Source organism: Plectropomus leopardus, chromosome 4, assembly GCF_026936395.1.
Source record: "Plectropomus leopardus strain MGB_pleo_1.0 chromosome 4, ASM2693639v1, whole genome shotgun sequence".
NCBI lineage: Eukaryota > Metazoa > Chordata > Actinopteri > Perciformes > Serranidae > Plectropomus > Plectropomus leopardus.
In genome coordinates, this window is record NC_142179.1 from 7031471 (window position 1) to 7052966 (window position 21496).

Genomic DNA, 21496 nt, shown 5'->3' on the forward strand with positions numbered 1-21496 from the left:
TGGTTAAATAGGTTGTCAAAGGCATTTCAACACAATACAAGAAAACTGACGTAAATCCAAGTTTCAAAGTGTTAACTTCCTCTCAATCTATGAACGAATGTGTGAATTTGCAACAGCTCATGAAAGATAATAATCACATTTGCAAACACCTCTGAAAACACGTGAGGGCGACATTTAAAAAGTGATTAATTATCATGCTGTTTCTGCTAACAAGTTTCGACATTAACCAGGTGCTATAAGTTTACACAGCTGTGCATTAGTCAATTCAACATGAGTAACTCTGCCAATAATGCTGTTGCCATGGCAGCGCGAGTCCATCTAATACCAATAAATACAACAGTTTATGTGAGCTGGCACGTCTCACAAAGCGGCGCCTTTGCTTTCGGACGCCTTTTTGTTGTTTCCACAGCGTGACTCCAGTTTGGAAACTTTTTCAAAACTGATCATCCCTCTTGATTCCAGCACACAGAGAAGATTACATTATTTTGCATCACACAAGATGCAAAGGAACTGCCCCATTTTTTTTTTTTTGTTGTTGTTGCACTTGCATACAAAAGCTCTGGCAATGCTGCCTCCGTGCATTCTGCCCATTTTGCAACACACAGCGGTGCCAATCTTACCCAGCACTAAGCCCTCTGCTAATCTGCTGCCCAATTCCTTCTGTTATCCAACAATAACACCACAGGCTCCCTGGATCCCTGGTACCAGGCCAGTGAGTGGCACGGTTCTCAATAAAAGACACAGATGTTAAGACACACCGGGAGATTGGCTGGACATTTTTATTGCATCAGCCAATACAAAGACGTCGACGGCAAAGAGGGAAAGGAACAAACGTCTTTGGCAAACAAGTCAGTCCGCCCGCTCCAACAATCATGCAGCCATCTTCCTGAATGCTCAGATAGAAAAAGAAAAAAATGCAAACCATATTGCAAAACCTGCAACACTTTAGATTATTATTTATAATGAATTACTGATGTATATTTACACTTTGGTAGAATACAGTATTAATGCACACAATTCACCCTCTAATGAAGCCTAAAAAGGTAACTCGCTCTCGTTTCTTGTCAGTTTAAGTGACATTCATTAACTCAAAAAGAAAAACAACTGGAGGACTGAAGGCACTCAAGTAAATAAAGGCACATTTGTCTTTTTTTAACCAAAGATATCACATATATTTGATGACACGTCTGCTCCGCTAAATTAACTGCATGTTAATATAAATACAAATATAAATGTGTTTCACATACAGATTTATATTAACTTACTGGTTATTGAGAATGCTATAAATTATAATGTGTGGCCCAACAGCTCTTGCGTAACCTTAGGATGCACCCACATGTAGCATTAAAGCTGCACAAGACAAGTTAACTCACGGAGGGCTCCACAAACTCCACAAAAAAGTTTGGACATTTGTGATCTTTAAATTTAAAGTTCATTTCTGCAGTTCTGAACTCACATATGTAATAAAATGTCTATTTGTTTATGTACTGCAGTGCACCTGTGCACTTAAGAGGTATAATGGCAGGTTTACATATTTTAGTCAACTATAACTATCAAATTAAACGATGTTTTGCTGCCTTTTCATATTTTCTAGTTATCCGTTAGCTAGAAAAATGCTGAGAAATTAATTCACTGTGCTGTTCTAAGACTACCCCCAAAATCATGGATTAAAAAGGTAATGACGAACCTGGAAAGAAATGTTTTACAAACTGCAAGAAAGTAGTAGGTTTAGATCTTTTTTTTTTTAAAGCAAGGGAGAACTGTGGAGGGGAAATAGAAAAAAAACCTAGGGGAGAATTATGTTTAAAATTATTACAGAATTATATTTTTTAGCACTTTTTTGAGATTATTTATGTTTTTTTTAAATTATTTTATACATGTATAACATGTGTTTTTCATTAATTTTCAGGTAATGTTCTTATCCCTTTGACTTATTTCTTGAACATCTTTCGATCATTTATTTTTTTGTTTTTTTGCATTGCCCTCTTTCCGTTATTTGAAAAAAAGTCAAGCTTTGCTTGGGCTTGAAAGGGTTAAGGTAGAATATTTTCTTGCATGTTATCCAATGCATGAGTTGATATGAACACTTTTTATATGTCATTGTGATAACAACACTCTGTTTTGTTTTTATTGCTCCTAAAGTTGCAGACATACGCTTTAGTGATGATCAGATCTCCAAGCGCTTAAAACACGTATATGAATTTAAACCGGATTATGTAAACTGCAAATATTCTACTTGGAGAAAAAAGGTGGCGAAGTGTTGTTTCTGTGCTCTCCGGCCGCACTTCACCCCTTCATGTAATTTTAATACAAGAGAAGCAAAAACTAAGGCTCCCAGCAATGCTGAAACTGAGCATCACTTCATGTTTATCAAACCAGCTGCTCTGTAATCAATTTTTTAGTAAAATACACCAAAGGGAGTGAAAATAAACATCTTCATTTTCGAGTTCTTCTGGACCTTTGTGTTTTGTGTTTACTTTTAATGAAAGCGAAATAATAACCGGGCAAATCTATGGCAGCTCTGTGGGTAGTGACAGGAGCCTCTTCACTATTCTGCTTGCATACATAACTTTTCCTTGTGCAGTTTTAATAGAGTGCTGCAGGAATGAGTCCTAAAACCCAGAAATGAGTTATCATTTTAGCACCCACTGTTCCCTCGTCTCAAAGTCATTGGGTTTTTTTTTGAATGGGTTTTTGGGTAGATGCCTGGAATTGGGTCTGTTGTTAACACAAGCTTTAGAGACTCTCGCTTTTTTTTCCTACAACATGAAATACATCAGCAGGGCGTCGTAGTGAGAGGAAAAGTTGGACTGATTACCCAGGGCCCCAGTGGCACAAAACCAATGAAAAGTTTGGTTTTGTTTGCAAGTTTTTATTTCTGAAGAAATAGTGCCATAAATAAATGAAAACTGGCTCAATAAAACTTTTGAAAGACTGAACTTTGTATAAGAAAATAGCAGAAGCTCTCTGGGGCTCCTGGCACCCCTAAACCCATTCGAAACCTGAGAAAATTGGTTTGACTTCTTTTAAAAATATGGGTAGAAAGCAAACTTGACATGAAATGGCCCAAAATTGGCAGGAAATTAGTAAAAAAAAACCAACAAAAAAACAAAAAGGGCAACAAGAAAATGACCTGAAAATATAACAAGTAAAAAAAAAAATCAACGAAGAAAATGAACAAATTATCTGAAAAAGGTACCCCCCCCCACACACACACACATTATTTTAAATATATGTAAATAGAAAATATACACATAATTTTCTGAATATTTTAGGCCAAGAATCTCAAAACTTTCCTCATAATTTTCTTGTTTTTACTAATTTCCTGCAATATGAGGGACATTTCTTGCCAGGTTTTGTTTAGGTTTCAGGGGTTTAATAGCTTGTGAAAGGCATTTTAACACTAGAAAACTGATGTTGATCCAGGTTTTAAAGAGTTAAAGGTACAACATGGTTTAGTCCATGCCTCACCAGGATTTTTCCCTAAACTAAGCTACAACTGTGTGAGTTACTTCTTATGCTGGTCGTATCTTCCCCTGAAAAAGGGATATAGGGGCTCCAAAAAAATAAATCAAGCTGACGTTGCGGAAATAAATAAATAAATAAAAAATTAAAAAGTGTGTGAGAGAGAATCATAAAAGTATTGTTCATTTGTGAAGATGATCTTGCTGAACAAAAGTATCATAAACTTTTGTTTGTCATGGAGATAATTTTCTGCAATAATAGAGAATCCAATGGAAAAATCCCATTATCTATTTGTCGAGGGAACCAGGATGATGCTAACTTCCAGGTCGGCCTACAATAAAAAACAACATCCCTGCTGCACCCAAACATCAAACTCTATTTCCGCGGCATATTTTACACATTTTCACTCCAGGTGTCTCATAACATGAAGCTGAAGGCCACACATGTCATATCAAACATGATTGTGCAGGATGGTTTATGTTAGTGAGGCTGTGGGGGGGTTAGACCATCGGGGGCTCTTGGGGTTTAGGGGGCTCCAGCTCCTCTGCGTCTCCACCCTGGCAGCCCTCGTTGCTGAAGAGGTAATATGGAGGCGTCTGCCGAGCTTCGATGATGAGGACGCCCTCGGGGGACAAGGAGGCGAAAACGGTCAGAGGGTCCACATCTATCGGGATCCTGAAGAAACAGAGGAGAGAAGGGCTGAGAGAGAGTATATGCAGGGTTCATGCATATTTTTACTATTAAATTTCCATGACTTTTCCGAGACTTTTAATGACCGTATTATCAAGCCATTTTCATTATAAATTTTAAAGGAACATAAAGGCTATTTTTCATTTCTTGAACATTTTTTTCTTTTACGAATGTGTCCATTTTTTCCCCACAATTTTTGGGTGATTTTTAACAAAAAAATAGGCAGTTTGTTTGCTTTCTTTTTTGTTGTTGACAATTTTTTTTTTTGAAAAAGGCATTTTTTTTTCAAAATTTTTAACATTTTTTTTCTTTAAATTGTATTGGTAATGTTAAAGAAAAAATAAATAAATTAAAATAAATGTTTAAAATAAATTGATGATTTTTACAGCAAAAAAATACAATTTTGTTCCTTTAAACATTTTTGGCAATTTTTATAGAGAAACATGTTGGTGATTTTTTTGCTTTAATTTTTTTTGTGATTTTGCTCTTATTTTAAAATTTTGGGAAATTAAAAAAGGTGATTTTATTTATTTATTTATTTTTTAATTTTTTTTTTTTTTAAAAAACATGCCATAGATTTGGAAGGCATGTTTTCTTTAAAAATCACCAACAATTCACAGCCAGAAACTGTAAAAACAGAATGATCATTGTTTTGTTTTTTTATTTTCAGATGGTCCTTGAACACATCATGTTATACTATACAGGTTTATGAAACTAAATTCCATGACTTTTCCAAAACTTTCAGAATACATTTAATTTTTCCAGGCCTGGAAATTACTATCTACAAATGCAATGACTCATCTAGGTTCTTCATAACCCTATGAACCCTGTATATGTTTTTTTCTGCGAGGACAGAAGTTTAGATGTTAAGAGTAGCAAAAGTTTACTTGGTGAAAAGTTTGTCAGTTGCTGTGTGCGTGCAGCATATTTAAAAGCAAAAAGAGTGGGAGGAACAAAATAAGGAGAGCGGTGAGGAGAAACAGCCGAGAGAAACGGTTCACTTCCTTCTTGGAGGTCATGCAAAACTGTGACATCTTCTTCCATAAGTGCTGCTGTGCAAACATTGTTAAATGCTGGGATTTTTTTTATTAACACAATCCCCATAAACAGCCTGCAGTCGGATGATCTTAGCACCGCGTGTATAGGAGAGAAAAAAAAGAGAGACTTGGCTCATGATTTTGACTGTTAATAAAAAATGTTCACCCCGTCCTCCTTGGCTGTAGCACTCATTTTAGACTCACAAAACTATCTCGCACATGGGAGATGAAGTGAAAGCCATCAGGAGTTTTCATTAAAAATCCTCCAGCTCTGCGGCAGGGATAGAAAACACACAGCTGATCCAGGTGTGAGGTAAAAAACGAAACCGGATTCTAATTAATGAAAGTGTCTGTCTGCAGGAGTTTAACACCTGTAAATTTCCGTCGCTGTATACTTTCCTAATCTGCTGTTCTCATCTGTCATATAGGCAACGACTAATTTAGTGTCTAGCTTCTTCTTCTTTTTGCCTCCTCACTTCACGTTTTGACACTTCTCGTGCTGAAAATGTTATATTTTCCACAGCAGAGCGAGATAATTGGCTTCCAAAACTTGCAGGAAGATAAAGTGTTGATGGAAAATCAGCCAGAGCTGCTGAGTTTTACTTCCATTAAACTATAAATCCCCTTTAGGAACAATTGTAATTAATGATGTTACAGTGTTAAGCTTTGGGTTAATTTCAAGTTTCAAAATAAAACACGTCACTTTGGAATGAACGTCCTCCAAAACCTGGTGCAGAGGAAAAACACGCAGAGCGATCCAAGCAAACTCTGCTCTCGTCCGGACAGCGAGGCCAAATATGGGTATGGTAGGTGTTCTGAGCGAGCAGCCAAGTGTCTCTGAGAGTTAATATAAACATCAGGCTGCCCCGCTCAGACGAGGAGGCTGCAAGTTTACCCTCCATTTAATTAGAGAGGACCCTCCACTGGCTTCCCACTCCACTGAGAAAAACGAGTCAGCAGGGACTGAAAACTTCAGCACGCAGAAGCCGACGGACACGGAGATCAACTCAGGTCTGTTTGTGTGACCAACCTGCAGACCCAAGTTCACAACGAAGACTCAAATGTAGGGATGCAATGGATGTAATTTTATTTAGACAGATGCAATAAAACATTAACCTTATATTAAAAAAGGAGAGAAGCATTTTACTAGGTTTTAGCAAAGTTGCAATTTTATTTGCTTTTTTTTGTTGTCCCTGGGCTGGTAGGTGAAACAATAAATTAATGACAGAATTTGATGTAAATAGAGTGAAAAACACCAGGTCATGAAATTTTACAAACATTATCATCCCCATATCCCACCCCACACAGAGTTTTCTGCAAAAAAAACAAGTTTTCATATTAAATCTTTTCTTATCGGCAGACACGGACATGTTTCTGTCTTCCTCAGAAGAGTCACGTGATGTTGTGACGCGTCCTGTCAGCTGCTTCATACCTGTCTGGTTTCATGTAAATGGGGGAGTTATAAAAATATAGTTTTCATGAATGTTGAAATTAGCTTTAGGAACCAAAAGTGTTTTTTTTGTACCAGTTTGTTTATTTCTGCTGTGCAGATGGGCATTTTAACATGCGGGTCTTTGGGGATTTACTCGCACTTGAGGAACTGCAGTTTTTGGCACTTTGTGTTGGCTTCATTTTTCAGCCCCAGAGGTTGCTGCTTGGAAAAACTTAAATAATGATGATGATGATAGAGGAAAAGTTAACAAATCATAAAAGTTATTAAAATTCATCCCATGGGGATCATTAATGTGTGTACGCTACCAGATTTCATTTCAATTTATTTAAGAGTTTACCCAGCAGGCGGGGAACGTTCCCACAACATCGGCTAACGGCACCTACAAATTACAAAAATGTTTTAAAGAAAACATTTTAAGGATGTTTATCATTTATTTTGTATTTTTATTTATATTATTATAATGTCCCTATAAGGTTAAATGCTGACTAAGATGTAACGTTATAACTGCGATATTCTGGGGATGTTTTGGTGATGTTGAGAGGTGATAGATGATTATAAAACGTTCCCACAATGTTAAATCAGAACAAATGGAGAATGTTTTTAAAGCAACATGCAGGACATGTTACTGAGGCCTGAGATTACAGAACATTTTTGTAAAAATGTATGGAAATGTAATGTAATGTGATATGTTAACAAAAAAACCCAACATTTTTTGATGTTTCCTTAACTTAAGAAGTTCTGGAGACTAAAATAAAACATGCTGCTGAAAACATTACTAAAACTTTGCATTGGTGGTAATGAGTCATTCTCAGAATGTTTTTAGAACCAAAATTTGTTAGCTGGGACGCCATTTCACTCAAAACCACTAATGCCATCCTCATGCTGGTGCTGGAGGAAAAGTCAGGGGAACACAAAGGTCTGCAGGATTCACCCTCAGCTGATCACGAGTGTCTGTGTAAAATTTTATGGTGATTCATTCATTTGTTGTCAAGTTATTTCAGTCTGGACCAAAGTGGTGGCCTGACTGTCTAACCGTGGAGCCACATCACGGCTGACGATAACTTTCAATGTTCAGTGTCATATATACTGGGTCAAACTAAAAACAAATCTAAAACAAGTGTGTGTACGCCAGCATCAATGCTGAACATTAACTACTCTAACCACACTCACACACACACACTTACACACACGTTTTGGTGTCAGTCCCACAACTACTTCCTTCACAAGTCAATTGCTGCGAAGCAAAGTTGTCCCGTCTGACAAAGTCAAATCACTCAGCCAGCCCATTACGTAGGACGCAGGCAGAAGCCTTATCAGTCCAGCTCGGGGAGTTTATTTACCTCTGGCAGGAGCACATTTTATCTCACACATTGATTTTGTACAGCTGCCAAAACACTTCCAATATGCTTATTCCCTGCAGAGACGCTGAGGCAGAGAGACACAAGACAGTAAGACCTGAGAGGCTGAGAGCTACCTTTGCCCTTAAAATGATTTAACAGCAACAAATCTGGTTAATAACTGACATATTTCTCACTTGTTTAACAGCAAAATCCACCTTTGCACCGTGTTGTCCTGTTTACATCATCGATAAAGTCTGCAATCAGCTGGTACCGACTGGGACCGACAGCCATTCCTCTACCAAGCCTTCTTCTGGCTAATGTCCGGTCACTGGAGAATAAAGTGGATGAGATGCTAAATTGAGGCTAAATCAGCAACGGGAAATCAGAGACTGCTCTGTGCACATCTTCACAGAGACATAGTTAACCCCTAACAGCCCGGGTCAAGCCGTTGCTCTGGAGGGGTGGACTTTGTCGGGAGCCATGAGGACACAAGACTCTGATGCAAATTCAAAAAATGCACTGCAGGAACTGAATGACGCCATCAGCAGCAACGTGCCCGAGCAACCGGATGGAGTCTTCATAGCAGCTGCTGTTTTTAATCAACTCATCCTTCAACTCCAAAGATATAGCTGCATTAAGGACAAATTAAATTTCGTTTTTTAAACTGCCTTCTACCTTCCTTCTTCCCTCTACTGAAAATACAGAGAGGCATGTCCTTACTCTTCAACATGACAAAATCCCGCTTCTGTTTATCTAAACGGTCCGCTACTCTCACTTTAAACATTTTGAACAGCTGCTTCAAACTCGTATCAGTGTCGAGTGGACAAACAAACAGCCGTCACTGTCAAAAACAGCCCTCGCTAACGCTACAACCCTGAAGCAGGCACTACAGGGAAAAGGACCGCTCAAACGTCTCCGTCGACTCTTCATACTGTAACTCATCCAAGCCAAACAGGCCGCAGAACTTTCCACAACCTGCCCGGCTCTCCGCCTTTAATTGGGCAGCGGGAAGACATCAAACGGCAGCGCTAATCGCTGGTGCGAATCGCCGTCTCGCTGGCGCGTCACTCCAGTTCTGCTAATTTCCTGTTGGCTAATTAGTAAGCAGTTGTGCTAGCCCCGCTCTGCTCATATCACAATCCTTTTAATTGGAAAGCCCTCAGATGAGGCCTGTGCTCCTCGGCTGAGCAAAACCTAAAACCAACGACAGACTGAATATATAGTGGGGGGGTCATATATAAATAACTGACCTCGATCCCCAAATCCTCCGCTTATATGAAACAGACAGATAGCACAGATTAGTCACAGTGTGAGTTTGAATAGCTGAGAATGTAGTTTTAACTGCAGCTCTGCTACTTTTTCATTCTTCGTTTCTCACAGCAATAATAATAGCAATAAACCAAACTTGTATTCAGGGGAGCAAAAATCTAATATTTCCTCTTAATACAGTAGAGGAGTCGTATAAAGAAGCATAAAATGGAAATATTTCATAAACCTCTGCCCTGTGTACTGTGCCATTCTTAGCAGTAAACACACACACACACACACACACACACACACACCATCATGTGAATAAGAGGAGCACTGGTATTTATCGTTTTTCCATTTCGACTGTGTCACCGGACTGGACTGTTTAATTATAGCGCACTGTCAGTCGTGTACATGTTAATACACAGCAAAGTTAATAGAACTTCTCCAAACAATTGTTACATAAACCATTACTTTTTAAAAGATTTTTATTTACAAAAGGAAGCAAAAAAAGGAAGGAATTAAAGTGATTAAAGGGCAATATTGCAAAAATAAAGTTTTAAAATCAAGAAAACTCATAATTTATCTCGCTCTCTGTAGCTGTGGTTCCCTGATTGTGCTTTTATTATGAAAACATGTCTACTTGTTTCTCTTGAAATATGATACTATGCAGTATATCACAAGAAAAAAAAAACAATATTAAGAAAAATCCGTTTTTCTGCATAGCAGAGTTTATTTTTATTATTTTTTATTTTTTAAATCACCCCTTACTCCTACTGACGCCTTGTGGGTTTCCTTGACCCTGAGGTTGGAAATCAGTGCTGTATATCATGACTATATGGTTTTTTTTTGGCTTAAAGAAATAGTTTAATACTGGCGAAATGGCCTTTTAATGAAACTAGAATGACTATGCAACAGAAAGATGCAAATATTTTTGAAATTGGTGCTACAAGACAGAGAAAACAGAGAAAAAGTACATTTTTGCTTGAGAGGTAGAAAACCTACAACTACCAGAATGCACTTCACCGCATCAGACTTACAAATGCTCCTGCTAGGGTGACATAACGCTAACTCGAACATATGAAACAGTGGCGGCCAGCTAGTAACAAACAATCTAGTATTACAGTTAAACAGTATGCAAAAATGTTTCTAAAAACATTTAAGGCGCGAAATATGCAACGCAGTAACAGAATCTCGGTTTATATCAGATCAGCTTAGTTTTACAGTTTGATGTGTGTTTTTTCCGCCTCCGTTTCTAACTGTGCAGGAAACTGTGGTGCACGCTTCTTCTAAACAAACTCTCTCAATATCTGCTGAAATTGGCACTAAAATGTGATTTTTTAAATTCAGTCAGCACTTTGTGGTTTTACTGTTTTTATCAGATTTTGGTCCGAGTTTGAGTTTTGAGATTTTGGTCTCTTGATCTGCTTTTCTCCTCTTTGTGTGCATGCTGGAAGGAAATGTGGCGTGTAATATGAAAACGCCAAAGTACAGCCTGTACTTTCAGCAATAACCTCGAGAGCCAGCGAAACTCCACCAGGTGACGTGTTTTGCGTGAGTTTCTCTGGGGGCGGGGGGATATCTAACCCTTTGTGTCCATAATGTGCAGAAAACAAAAAAGTATGTGCAGCTATAATCTCTGCGATCCAGAGTTTATACTCACTGAATCTTCTTTGTGAAATTCTTTGTCACTATGCCTCCTTCTTCCTGCTTCTCTTCGTGTTTTCCTGTTGGAAAGAAACATCAGAAAATGAGTGAGAGAATGGAAAGAAACCTTAAATAACCTCATATATGAGGGTTCAAGGTTTTGCAATAGTTTAGTGACGCCATGCATCATAAATAAGTGTCCTTGTCCCCTCGGACAGTGATTATATATATGGGCCATTTCATGACTCTTTAAACCTCTAAATGCATCAATGCTTGATTTCTTTCACAAGTCAATAAGAAACTGAAGAAATGACCCATATTTCAATAAAAAGTACAAGAATGACTGGAAAATGGCAACAAATAAAAAAAAACAACAACAAAAACTATAAAATAAAAGTAAAAATAGCAACAACAACCCAGAAATGACCAGGAAAAATGCTTTAACAACTAAAAAAATGACCCAAAACTCAATAAAAAGTCCAAGAAAAATTGCCTGAAAAAAACCCAAAACAACAGAAAAGAAAGTAAAAACAACAACAACCACCAAGAAATGACCTGAGAAAAACCACCAAAGAAATTCTAGTAATTTTGAAAGTTTTAAATATGTAATTATGATAATTACACAGTTTTTCCCAGCTTTATTCTTTCTCCCCTCGCCTTTTTAATTTTTTTAATTCTCTAAATCTAGTACTCCGTGTTTTTGAAAGAAATTGCACCACTTTGCTCGGGTTCAAAGGTTTAAATACAGAGAAAAAAAGCATCTGAAAGCAGCATAAGTAAAGTGATGTGACTCCAGGTTTTAAACGGTTAACCACGATCATGAAAATAACAACCCCACCCCCGACCATGTGCAGGAGGTCTGTTTTCAGGGGGCTAAAAAGCTGGCGATGACACGGCGATGAAACGCGTGTTATTTGGCGCACACAGTTTGGCTTCACGGCCGCAGCAGTGCTGCGCTGCGGGGGCCTCTGCTGTGACGCTGAAATAATGAAACACCTTTTTTTTCGGTCTCTTTCTTCCAGGAATGATCCTCCTGCAGAAAACACTCAGCACATGTAGGTATGAAGTTGTGGAGAACAGCTGAGCCCCCCCGGCCTCCACCTTCTCCTCCTCGCTCTGTTTATGGCCGTCGTATCTCTCGGGCCTGCTCGCAGCTGCTGTGGGGCTGTTAAATATCACTGCAGCCGCCGCCAGCAGCAGCGCGGCCCGCTCCACCCCTCGACCCCCGTCTGCACTCCGGGCTCCGGGCCTATACCCCCACAGTGACGCCTCTGCCAGAGCGCGAGGGCGGGATAAAACTCCAGAGAGAAGTGAGCTAAGATCACCGGTGAAGTCAGAACATTATTATTTAAACCTCGCCAACGCTTTAAACCGGTCCCATTTCATAAATAATGGAGGTTTGGTCAGAGCGTGTCCTTGTTTTTAACTCTCTTACGACAGAGAAATTCCAGAAGCTCGATGTAACGCTCATGATACTGAATGTTCTGGGAGGAGAGATGACGGACGGGACATTTACGTCATGCATGAAAGGTTTTTCACAAGTATCAGAGACGCTGGAGCTTTCTGATACTCCTGCAGCTGTGTCACCGCAGGACAAACTCTGTTTTTCCTTCTTTTCTGTGTGAAGCCACGATTACTGTAAAATTTTAATTAATAACCGAGGCAGCAAACTAAAATCCTCTTCAGCAGGTAGCAAACACATCCAAAGAACTTCTATAAAACCTTTATTTGTCAAAATGTGTCGCCACACTCGGCCAGTAAAAAGGACTCAGATCAAAGAATAATCATCACTTATTATGCAGTTTGTTAGATTTTTTTAAGCTGCATTAATCAATATTTTTACATACAAACAATAGATGAAATGTGTAATATCAAACAATGTTGAATTTATAGAAAACTAGAAGGGGAGAGCTCGATCAAAGCCAAATGCCCTGTCAACAAAAGTAAAAAGTTCTCAGTGTATCAATGCGCTGTGACTGAAATACGTTTCTATATATAATGGCTTTATCCTTGGCCAATGCCACACCTCGGCCAAGTCGTTTTTCTGTGATCGTGCTGACAAACAGACCAGCAAACCAAACTGAAAACATAACCACCTTGGTGGAGGTAATAATCAATAAGAGGGCATTTACGCGGCAACGGTACTAAACTTTTCATGACCTTTCGTTCACACGACAACGGCGCTCTGGGGGCCTAAAAATGCAAACTTTTGAAACCTGGTTTCAGAGTGAAATCTTTTGAAAACCTTCTGTCGCCGTGTACACTGGATCATGTGAGACAGTGACGTCACGGCCGCACTCTGCACATTCATTGTCATATAAATAATGAGATGGACCTCGGAGGAGGCTATTTGGATGCTGCTTTATGCACTCTGGCAGCTTATTTTCATCCAAAGTAAAACTAAATCCCAAAGTGAATCAGTTTATTTTAAAGTGACTTGGAAAAAGGTCGGCGGGTCAGCCGTCTATCTGAACAACAGGCCGTAAGTGGAGTATCACTGCCTTATATACACCTCATCTGTTCGTGTCGTCTTCCTATGTAACAATTTTAACCTGTGCTGTCCACGCTATATAAACAAATTAATGAAATACGTCCAAAAAATATGAATTTATACTGCTTTTAGATAAGTGCTGTGTCACTACAGGGACTGGATGGATTGGATTTTTGATCCTATGTGAGTTTAGCGTCACTGTAGATTTAAGGAGGACACATCCCAAAAATATAAAGAACATTTGTATTTGGCCCCCAATATAAACATCAAAGTAGCTGAGCACTTATTTTGGAAAAACGGACATTTACACCATGAAATGGTGAAGAAAATAAATCATCAGAATGCAGGAAACTCAGTGTTTGATGCGCAGATTTTCCGTCTCCCCCAAAATTGAAAGAAAATCTTGACCCCTTCAGTCTGCTGCTGGAATAAAAGGTTTAACTCAGTTCAGTACAGAAACTAAAACTATAAAAGCGTTATTAATAACGGCAACACAGCTACACATTCATTTTAATTGTTTTAGTTCATTTTGCTTGTACTTTACAATTTTACTTTTAAGAATAATTTAAGGAAATGAGCACTTTTCAGTCAGATTCTGTAACATTTTAATCGTACTTTGAGTGAACTTTATCAGTCAGAAACAGAAAAATTGGTTTAATTTTATTTTCAAAAACATTGATAGAACTCAATGAGCAACTTAACAACACATACCCCAAACAATAGCACAAAATTAGTAAAAAGTTACAAGAAAGTTACCTGAAATAAGCAAAAACTAGTAAAACAAACAAAAAACAAAACAAGAAAATGACCCAAAAATATATGTGCAGCTCTTTTCTGTAACATAATTGTAAATTTATAATTATACTGAGAACAAATAGACAGTTTTCTAGACATTTTGCCTAGTTTTTTTGATAATTTTCTAATAATTCTCCCCACTTCAAAAAACAAACTGTCAGGTCATTTCCTTTGTTAAGTTGGTCATTACTTTTTTCCCACATGTTTTTGAAAGATTTGCTAAGATTTCAAAGGGTTAAAAAGCTTGTGAGAGGCGCCTGAATGCAAAAGAAACCGCTTTCGAGCCGGGTTTTAAAGGGTTAACTCACGGCTCAGATGATGGGTACACTCGGTTCATCAGGAGGATTCAGTCAAACATTTGTTGCTTCATGTACTGAACACCTCCGACATGCATGTATCAGCTCCCCGTCACGCTTTTAGCACGGAGGGTCGAGTCAGCGCGGCGGGCAGGCGGGCCCAACATGGCGCTGATTGAATGACCCAACTGGCATACCAACAATGTGTTTAAAAAAAACTCAGAGCCGGGGGCCCTGCTGTCCTCCGTGCCCTCGGCGGCCCCGGGTATCCCTGGAATTCATCCGAAGCTCGACATCAGGAAGCAATTTCTACCTCTGTGAACATTTCGGATGATAAAATATGAATATGGTGCTTTGTTTGTTTTATGTAATTTAATCCCTGTGTGCGCCGCTGAGATCTGCTGCTTCATCACTGATGGCTGAAACTGGACGTTTATGAATTTAGAAGAAGAAATGCAGATTTTGTTGTGTGTGATGTTTTCTGATATTTAAAACGATTTTGTTTTTCACCACGAGGAACTGCGCAGATTTTTGTTTAGTAAATATAGATGATGCACAAAGATGAAGTTAGTTATTTACATATTTGGTTGTATACAAAGAAAGTGTCAGTATGGGAGGAACTTTTACTTTGTAAAACCTCAGGGGGATATTTTTATTTAATTATTTTTGGTTCAAATTTTCACTGAACTTTATATAAAAAAAAAGTTGCAGGGAACTTTCTGTTTATGATGAAGAAAGTGTCAGTTTTGATTAAACGTTCGCTAAAGGTATTTAAACAAAGTTTTGTGTTGAAATTTGTTATATTTATAAATTCTAAATTTGACAGAAATATTTTCATTTTTATTTTAAATGCATATCAGTTCCAAATATCAGTTATCGGTCTCATTAAGTACTAATAATCGGTTTTGGCCCTGAAAAAACGAAATTAATCGACCCCTATTACATATGAAACATTTAGATTCGCTCGTTATCTGGAGAAATCATCGAAGAAGAGAAAACAAGCTCTTTATCAGGATAAACTGTGGATTTGTACATTTTATTTTTCAGTGTAAAAGTTATTTTTTGCAAGAATATTAGTCATATATTATTCTGGTAGTTAACTTATTTTATGTATCTTTTTTTTGGATGATGATGATATCTGTAAAACCGGAAGATGACACACGCGTTGTCTTGTGATGGTGTCCTCTAATACAGGACGGGACAGAGTCTCCCCTTCCCTGGTTTTTGCATCTGATTTTATTTATAAAATTTTTCAAACCTGTAAAGCACCTTTTGTTACTTTTATTAGAGCACTTACATTAAAAAAATATTTATACATGCTTTTGGGTTTTACCTGGTGTTCTCTTGTTTTTTTAATTTTATACAGCATTTATTTTTACCTACAAAGGTCTCGTGACGCCCTCCCCTGCCAACGTTAGTAAACTTGACAGAGAAAATTTAGATTTTTAATTTAAATTTTTTGGAATTTAAATTTAATTTCATGTTTTTAAAAATGTATATTTATTATTTATCTTTACACATATTTTTAAATTCTTCTTAATACTTTTAACAGTCACAAATCATGCCAACGCTTTACCTAAAAATATGAGGAGGAAAGTGTGAGACACGAGGAAACCCTTATTTATTTTTCTAATTTTTAAATAATTCTAAATTTTCTATTTATTCTTTTATTCCTTTTATCATTATTTTTAAAAATTTTAATTCCCTTGTTATCAACACAATCCGGCTGCTCTTACTTACGTCTCCAGCCCCTTAAGCCCCTCTTAGCAAACTTGTGTGATGTTTTCTGCCCACTTATACCCCCTAATTTATTAGTTTTTAAGGAGATTTCAACAAGTGCATAACATTTTAACGCGTGTGCCTGTGCCCTCAGAGCATCCTTTTAGACTGCTGCACTTTTAGCTTTAACTAACTAACTAACTAACTAACCAAACCTCTTAGCCCCATAATCAGTGACTGAGCCTGACCGTTACACCAGCAGGACTGCAGACCCAGCACGAGGACCGCTGGGTAAAATCCTGTTTCCAGAACGTTCTCTCTGGCGTTTAATGGCAGCGAGCGGCTTGTCTTATTGTAAACAGAGACTGTTGTCACGGGCCTTGCCTTAAATCTAAATCGAGCTCATGGGCGACTGAGGGAGTGATTCTAGAGGAATCTGAAACAGGTGTCCCGGGCTTGAGGATCTGCCTGCCAACATGCAACTCCCAGTACCCGAAATCTGTTCAGCTCTTCCACATCAAGACTCATTAATGCCGAGAGCATGTTACAGCAGCGAGGCTCTTTGTGCTGCTTCAGATCTGCTGCCACAGTGACAGAGCTCGTGTTTCTGAGCCAGGTCAGAGTCCTGAGAGACTCTCTGTAAGGTGTTCTGCTTTACTTTGCTTCATTCAGACTCTAGATTTGGCTCGACCGCTGATCGTTTTTGCACGTATGGATTACTGAACAGGCCGACCGTGTGCAGGGGTCAGAGGTCCCCCTCGCCTTCACCTTCAAACTGTCACTCAAATTAACATGTCCCCAGCAGCAAGCCTCAAAATGACTAAAAGGACACACAAAATGATGACGAAGAGACACAAGACCACACAGTGATACAAAGAAAATGCAGAGACACAAAATAACTACAAACAGAGGCAAAACAACCGCAGACACGAAATAATTAAAAAAAACCCTACAAACGTAGGTTTGTAAAGACACAAAGACACATATGAACCACAAAGAGACATAAAACAACCAAAAAAGACAGAGACAAAAGTAAAACAAAAAAAACAAAACCACAAAAGTCACAAAATAACCAAAAAAAATCCACAAAGACACCAAACTACCATCAAGAGACACAAAACAACAAAAGATTTCAGCAAAACGACACAAAACAAACATAAAGAGGCACAAAATGACAACAAAAGGACAAAAAAAGACACAAAACTAACAGACACAACACTACCGTAAAGAGTCATGAAACAACAAAAAAGCCAAAAATGCAAACCACCCCCTTAAAAAAAAACAAAAACATAAAAGTCAAAATGGCACAAGACACAAAACAAGCATAAAGAGACAAAAACAAAAAGACAAAAAAAGCGACAAAAACACAAAAGGACCAAAAAAGACACAAAAATTACTGCAGTGAGACATAAAATGACAAAGAAGAGACAAAAAATGCTCTAAAAAACAAAACAAAAACACATGAAACGACCACATAAAAGAAACATACCACAAAATAACCCAAAACAACAACAAAAAGAAACAAAATGCTTTCAAAAATACAAGGAATTACTACAAAAAGACACAAAATTATCATAAAAAACACAACAACCACAAACAGACGAATTATCAACCAGAAAACAACACGACATGGACTCAAAAACACACCTCGACTACAAAGAGACACAAAACAACAACAACAGTAAAGTCTGTGTTGTTTGTTCCTGTGGAGGAACCCGTCATCTCATAAGCAGCCGTGTGTTACTGAATGTGTGTTTAGAGGTATTTTACGAACGCACCTAGACACAACCTTTATATTCTCATACGATGGTTGTCGAGTTTGTCTAAATGTAATTACCTGATGAAGAGACAAAAACAGAAAAAATACATAGTTGAGGGGCTAAAAAGGTCAAATTCCCTCAGTGAAATCTCATCCTGCCAAAAAAAGGTCTGACCAGCCACCGAAAATCTCTGTGAAAATACACTGTGACCGTTTATTTTGATTTTCTTTGAACTTTTATATAAAAAATGTAGGCCTTAAATGCAGTTTAATTCATTTACCACACAGCCGGAGACACATTTCTGCTCGAAAAAACAATAAAATGATTTTCATCTCAGTGTTTTTTTTTCCAGAAAGTCATATTCAACTGCAGAAGACACCTTTAAAAATAATATACCATGTCATATTTCTCAGCATTTATACTGAGGGCTTGACCTCAGTGTCCTCAGTGGCAGCTAAGGCCCTGCAAAATAGTGTTTTTCTCAAACAGGTGACACCTTTTCCCACTTTATTTTGTTTATATTCCGTGTAATACGTTTTCTATTAAATATGCCTTAAAGTAAGCTAATGTTTCATCCTGACTGTGTATTTGAGCAATTAAATCCCCACTTTAAAGGCACTCTGGCAGCATTTGCTGTGTTTGCTCTATAAATAAACTGAACGGATGGTTGTCACAGCGGGGAATTACCGTGTGGGTTCACTTTAACCTCCAGACACAGAAACCAAGAGTTTTCATGCAGAGGCCCACATCTCACACTTTATAGAGTCCTAGAAAAGGAAATAAAAGTGGTTAAATTTGGCTTAACTCACCTGAAACTTCTACAAATCCGTCTCTCGTTTTCACGTTTAATTCCTCCGGTTTGAAGCTGTGGACGTTCACGCAAACTTTCCAGGGCTCCCCCCCGGTGGTGGTGGGGGAGCTCCGGGAGGAGGGCTCCCCGTACCTGCTGGTGTAGAGCGCGGGGCCTCCCGCAGACTGGCGCGAGGGGAAACCTGTGCGTAAACCGGTGCCGAAGGGCGAGGGGCTGAGGCGCGTGCTGAGCCGGCCCGGCCGCGCCCAGCCCGGCCAGTCCATCGACAGCTCGTCCGGGAAAGGAGGCATCCCAAAGTCATCGTCCATAAACCGAGAGGCGAGCTGCTCCCTGAACGGAGACTGATCTCTGAACGGCGACTCTCCAAACGGATCCCGGGGAAACCTCTGCCGGTTTCCCATCGTGTAGAAGTCTCCCTCTGCCATGTCCAAAAAAGTTCAAAACCAGTTCAAATTCTGCTTTTTGTCCAAAACAACCCGAAAACTTTTCCTTTGTATAAAAAAAACCGTCTTAAATCTACGTGTGGTCAAACTATCGCTTTTGGATTTTACGCATCACCGTTACGCAACACGCTGATCCAGCAACAAACCGTGAAGTAGTACTCTGCTTTTCCTAAAAAAGTGAATCCCTGCTGGCTGTGGGTTTTATACTGAGCGGTGATTCCCCAAACGATGAGTCTGCACAGGGCAAGTGTCGAGAAAGTGCTGGGAGGATCCGGAGAGCGCGCGCACTGCAAAAAGTATCATCTAAGAAGTCAAACAAGAGTCTTTAAAACTTAAAAATCAAAGACAGCAAGATTAAAAAACAACGTATTTGGGGAAAAAAAATCATCCGTTTCAGCTGTTTTAATTGTCAAAAGTCATGTTTACGCTTAAATCAAGATGAACTGATTTGCTAATGTGGATATTTTTTGCAGCGCAGGCGCAACAGCTGACCGGAGACCAGCCCCCCCTTTGACCAAATGAAGTTAGCGAGCACATGTCGCTCAGGCCGAGCTGGAGCTGCCTCCTCCCGGTGACTCACCGGCTCTTTAATAGAAAATCACGCAGAGCTTCAGGTCAAACTCGCTGAGGTCACAGCACAGATTAAACAAAACAGCTAAGAAGTCAACATCGTGAAGGCTGCGTGTGCTGAGGGGACACATCCTGTTAATTATTAAGATATGCTTAAAATACCCCTCCCAAATTTATTGATAAAAAGATATAGGTAAAAGAATCTGCTGTGCTACAACAGGCAACCATGCACCACTGCCAGAGGTTCAGTGTGTAAGATTTAGGGGGATTCAGTGGCATGTAGTGGTTTAAGATTGCAGATTGTAACCAGGTGAAACTTCTCCTGGTTAGAAATACTTTAGAGTTAATTGTTCAGGAAGTTTTTTTTCTGGGAGCCAAATTTGCAGCAGAGGTGTCTTCTTCTCTAAACCAGTAAAAATGCTACAAATTAGTTTTACGCTAAAAAAATCAGCGTTTCTCCAATGCTGTCTGACACGTTGCAGATGGGCCGCCAGCCCAGAACCTGCTAATGCGTGCTCACCTTTTTCTGATCACTTTAACTCACTTTATTTGTTATTTAGATGTTCAGAGTTTTGTTGTTTTTTTTTCACTGGGAACTGAATTATCCGCCCAGGTTTGTTCCTCTCCAAACAAATGGAATCAGTGAAATAAAAAATTAGAAGAAAAAACAAAAAACTAAGAAAAAGTTACAAAAACAATAAAATTTTCTTACATATGCATAAAAAAAATCTGTAATTTTTTAAAAATACATAATTGTAAATACAGAGTTTTGGACATTTTTCCTATTTAAAAAAAAATAAAAAATTCCAAAGCGACTAAGTCTTTGCAGTTTGTGGAACAGTTTTGCTCATTACCCTTTTTTTCCATGTTTTCAAAAGAAATCAAATCAATTTGTTCAGATTTTAAAGGTTTCAGTACTTGTGAAGGCGTCTGAACACAACAGCACAAGGGAAGTGATGTTAAGGTTTTCACTAGGCTACGTATTGATGGGAACTATTGTAACACCAATAATAAGACTTCACTTCAGTCAGGACCGTTCGTTTGAAGGTACCATGGGGGGGCATGTTCGGCCACGATGCCCCCACGTCTCCATGGCTACAGCCTTTTACTGCAGTAAATAAATAAATAGTGTTTACATCCGTTTTCAGAACATAAAACAAGACGATTTTTATTCACAACATGATTTTATAGAGCTTATTCTTAACACGCAGTGAGAGGGGATTCCATGGGGACGATTCAATTTCCGGGTGACACGTTATTACAATGTGGCGTTCCCACTGGCACGAGATAAAATGTGACAGTATGAAAAACATACGCTTCTGCAATATGCTCCTTCATATGGAAAACAGGGCGAGTATGCATCATTCAACACTGAAACACTGGATCACTATTGCTGTATGAGCTCATTATTGGGATTTTTAAAGTAACAGAAGACATGATCGGAGGGATCTTCAGCACAAAGACATCGAGAGTCCACTGAGTGACGCCTGACGGGCTTTTCCACGTGTCAGCGCATCATATCCAACATTTTAACATCCAACACGGCCCAAATCACATTCTGTAAATCAAAGAATCACTTTTTTTTTGTATCTATACAATGCAGATGCATATTTACACCACAGTAGTTACATTTTCAAAATTATCTTGCACAAGAACTGATGTAAACTTTACATTGTGAGGCGGGGAGAGCCCGTCTACAAAGTTTGTCAACACGTCCGCACAAATCTTCCC

General features: G+C 38.7%; 1 protein-coding gene across 1 annotated transcript; it reads right to left on the reverse strand.

The window, feature by feature from the left end:
• Positions 1–761: 761 nt before the first annotated feature.
• Positions 762–19620, reverse strand: hspb8 (heat shock protein family B (small) member 8). Its single transcript, XM_042487482.2, has 3 exons — positions 18751–19620; positions 10897–10960; positions 762–4140 (listed from the first exon to the last, which is right to left on the reverse strand). The coding sequence occupies exons 1-3, from the start codon at positions 19175–19177 to the stop codon at positions 3966–3968; spliced, it is 666 nt and encodes a 221-aa protein (XP_042343416.1). The 5' UTR covers positions 19178–19620; the 3' UTR covers positions 762–3965.
• Between the last annotated feature and the right edge of the window lie 1876 nt (positions 19621–21496).

Bases quoted from the DNA above. Each gene is read 5' to 3' on its own strand.
- hspb8 (XM_042487482.2), bottom strand. From the start codon at position 19,177: ATGGCAGAGGGAGACTTCTACACGATGGGAAACCGGCAGAGGTTTCCC. The intron at 10,961-18,750 runs GTGAGTTAAGCC...TCTTTCCAACAG, and splicing joins CGGATTTGTAGAAGTTTCAG to GAAAACACGAAGAGAAGCAG. The intron at 4,141-10,896 runs GTGAGTATAAAC...CTGTTTCTTCAG, and splicing joins AATTTCACAAAGAAGATTCA to GATCCCGATAGATGTGGACC.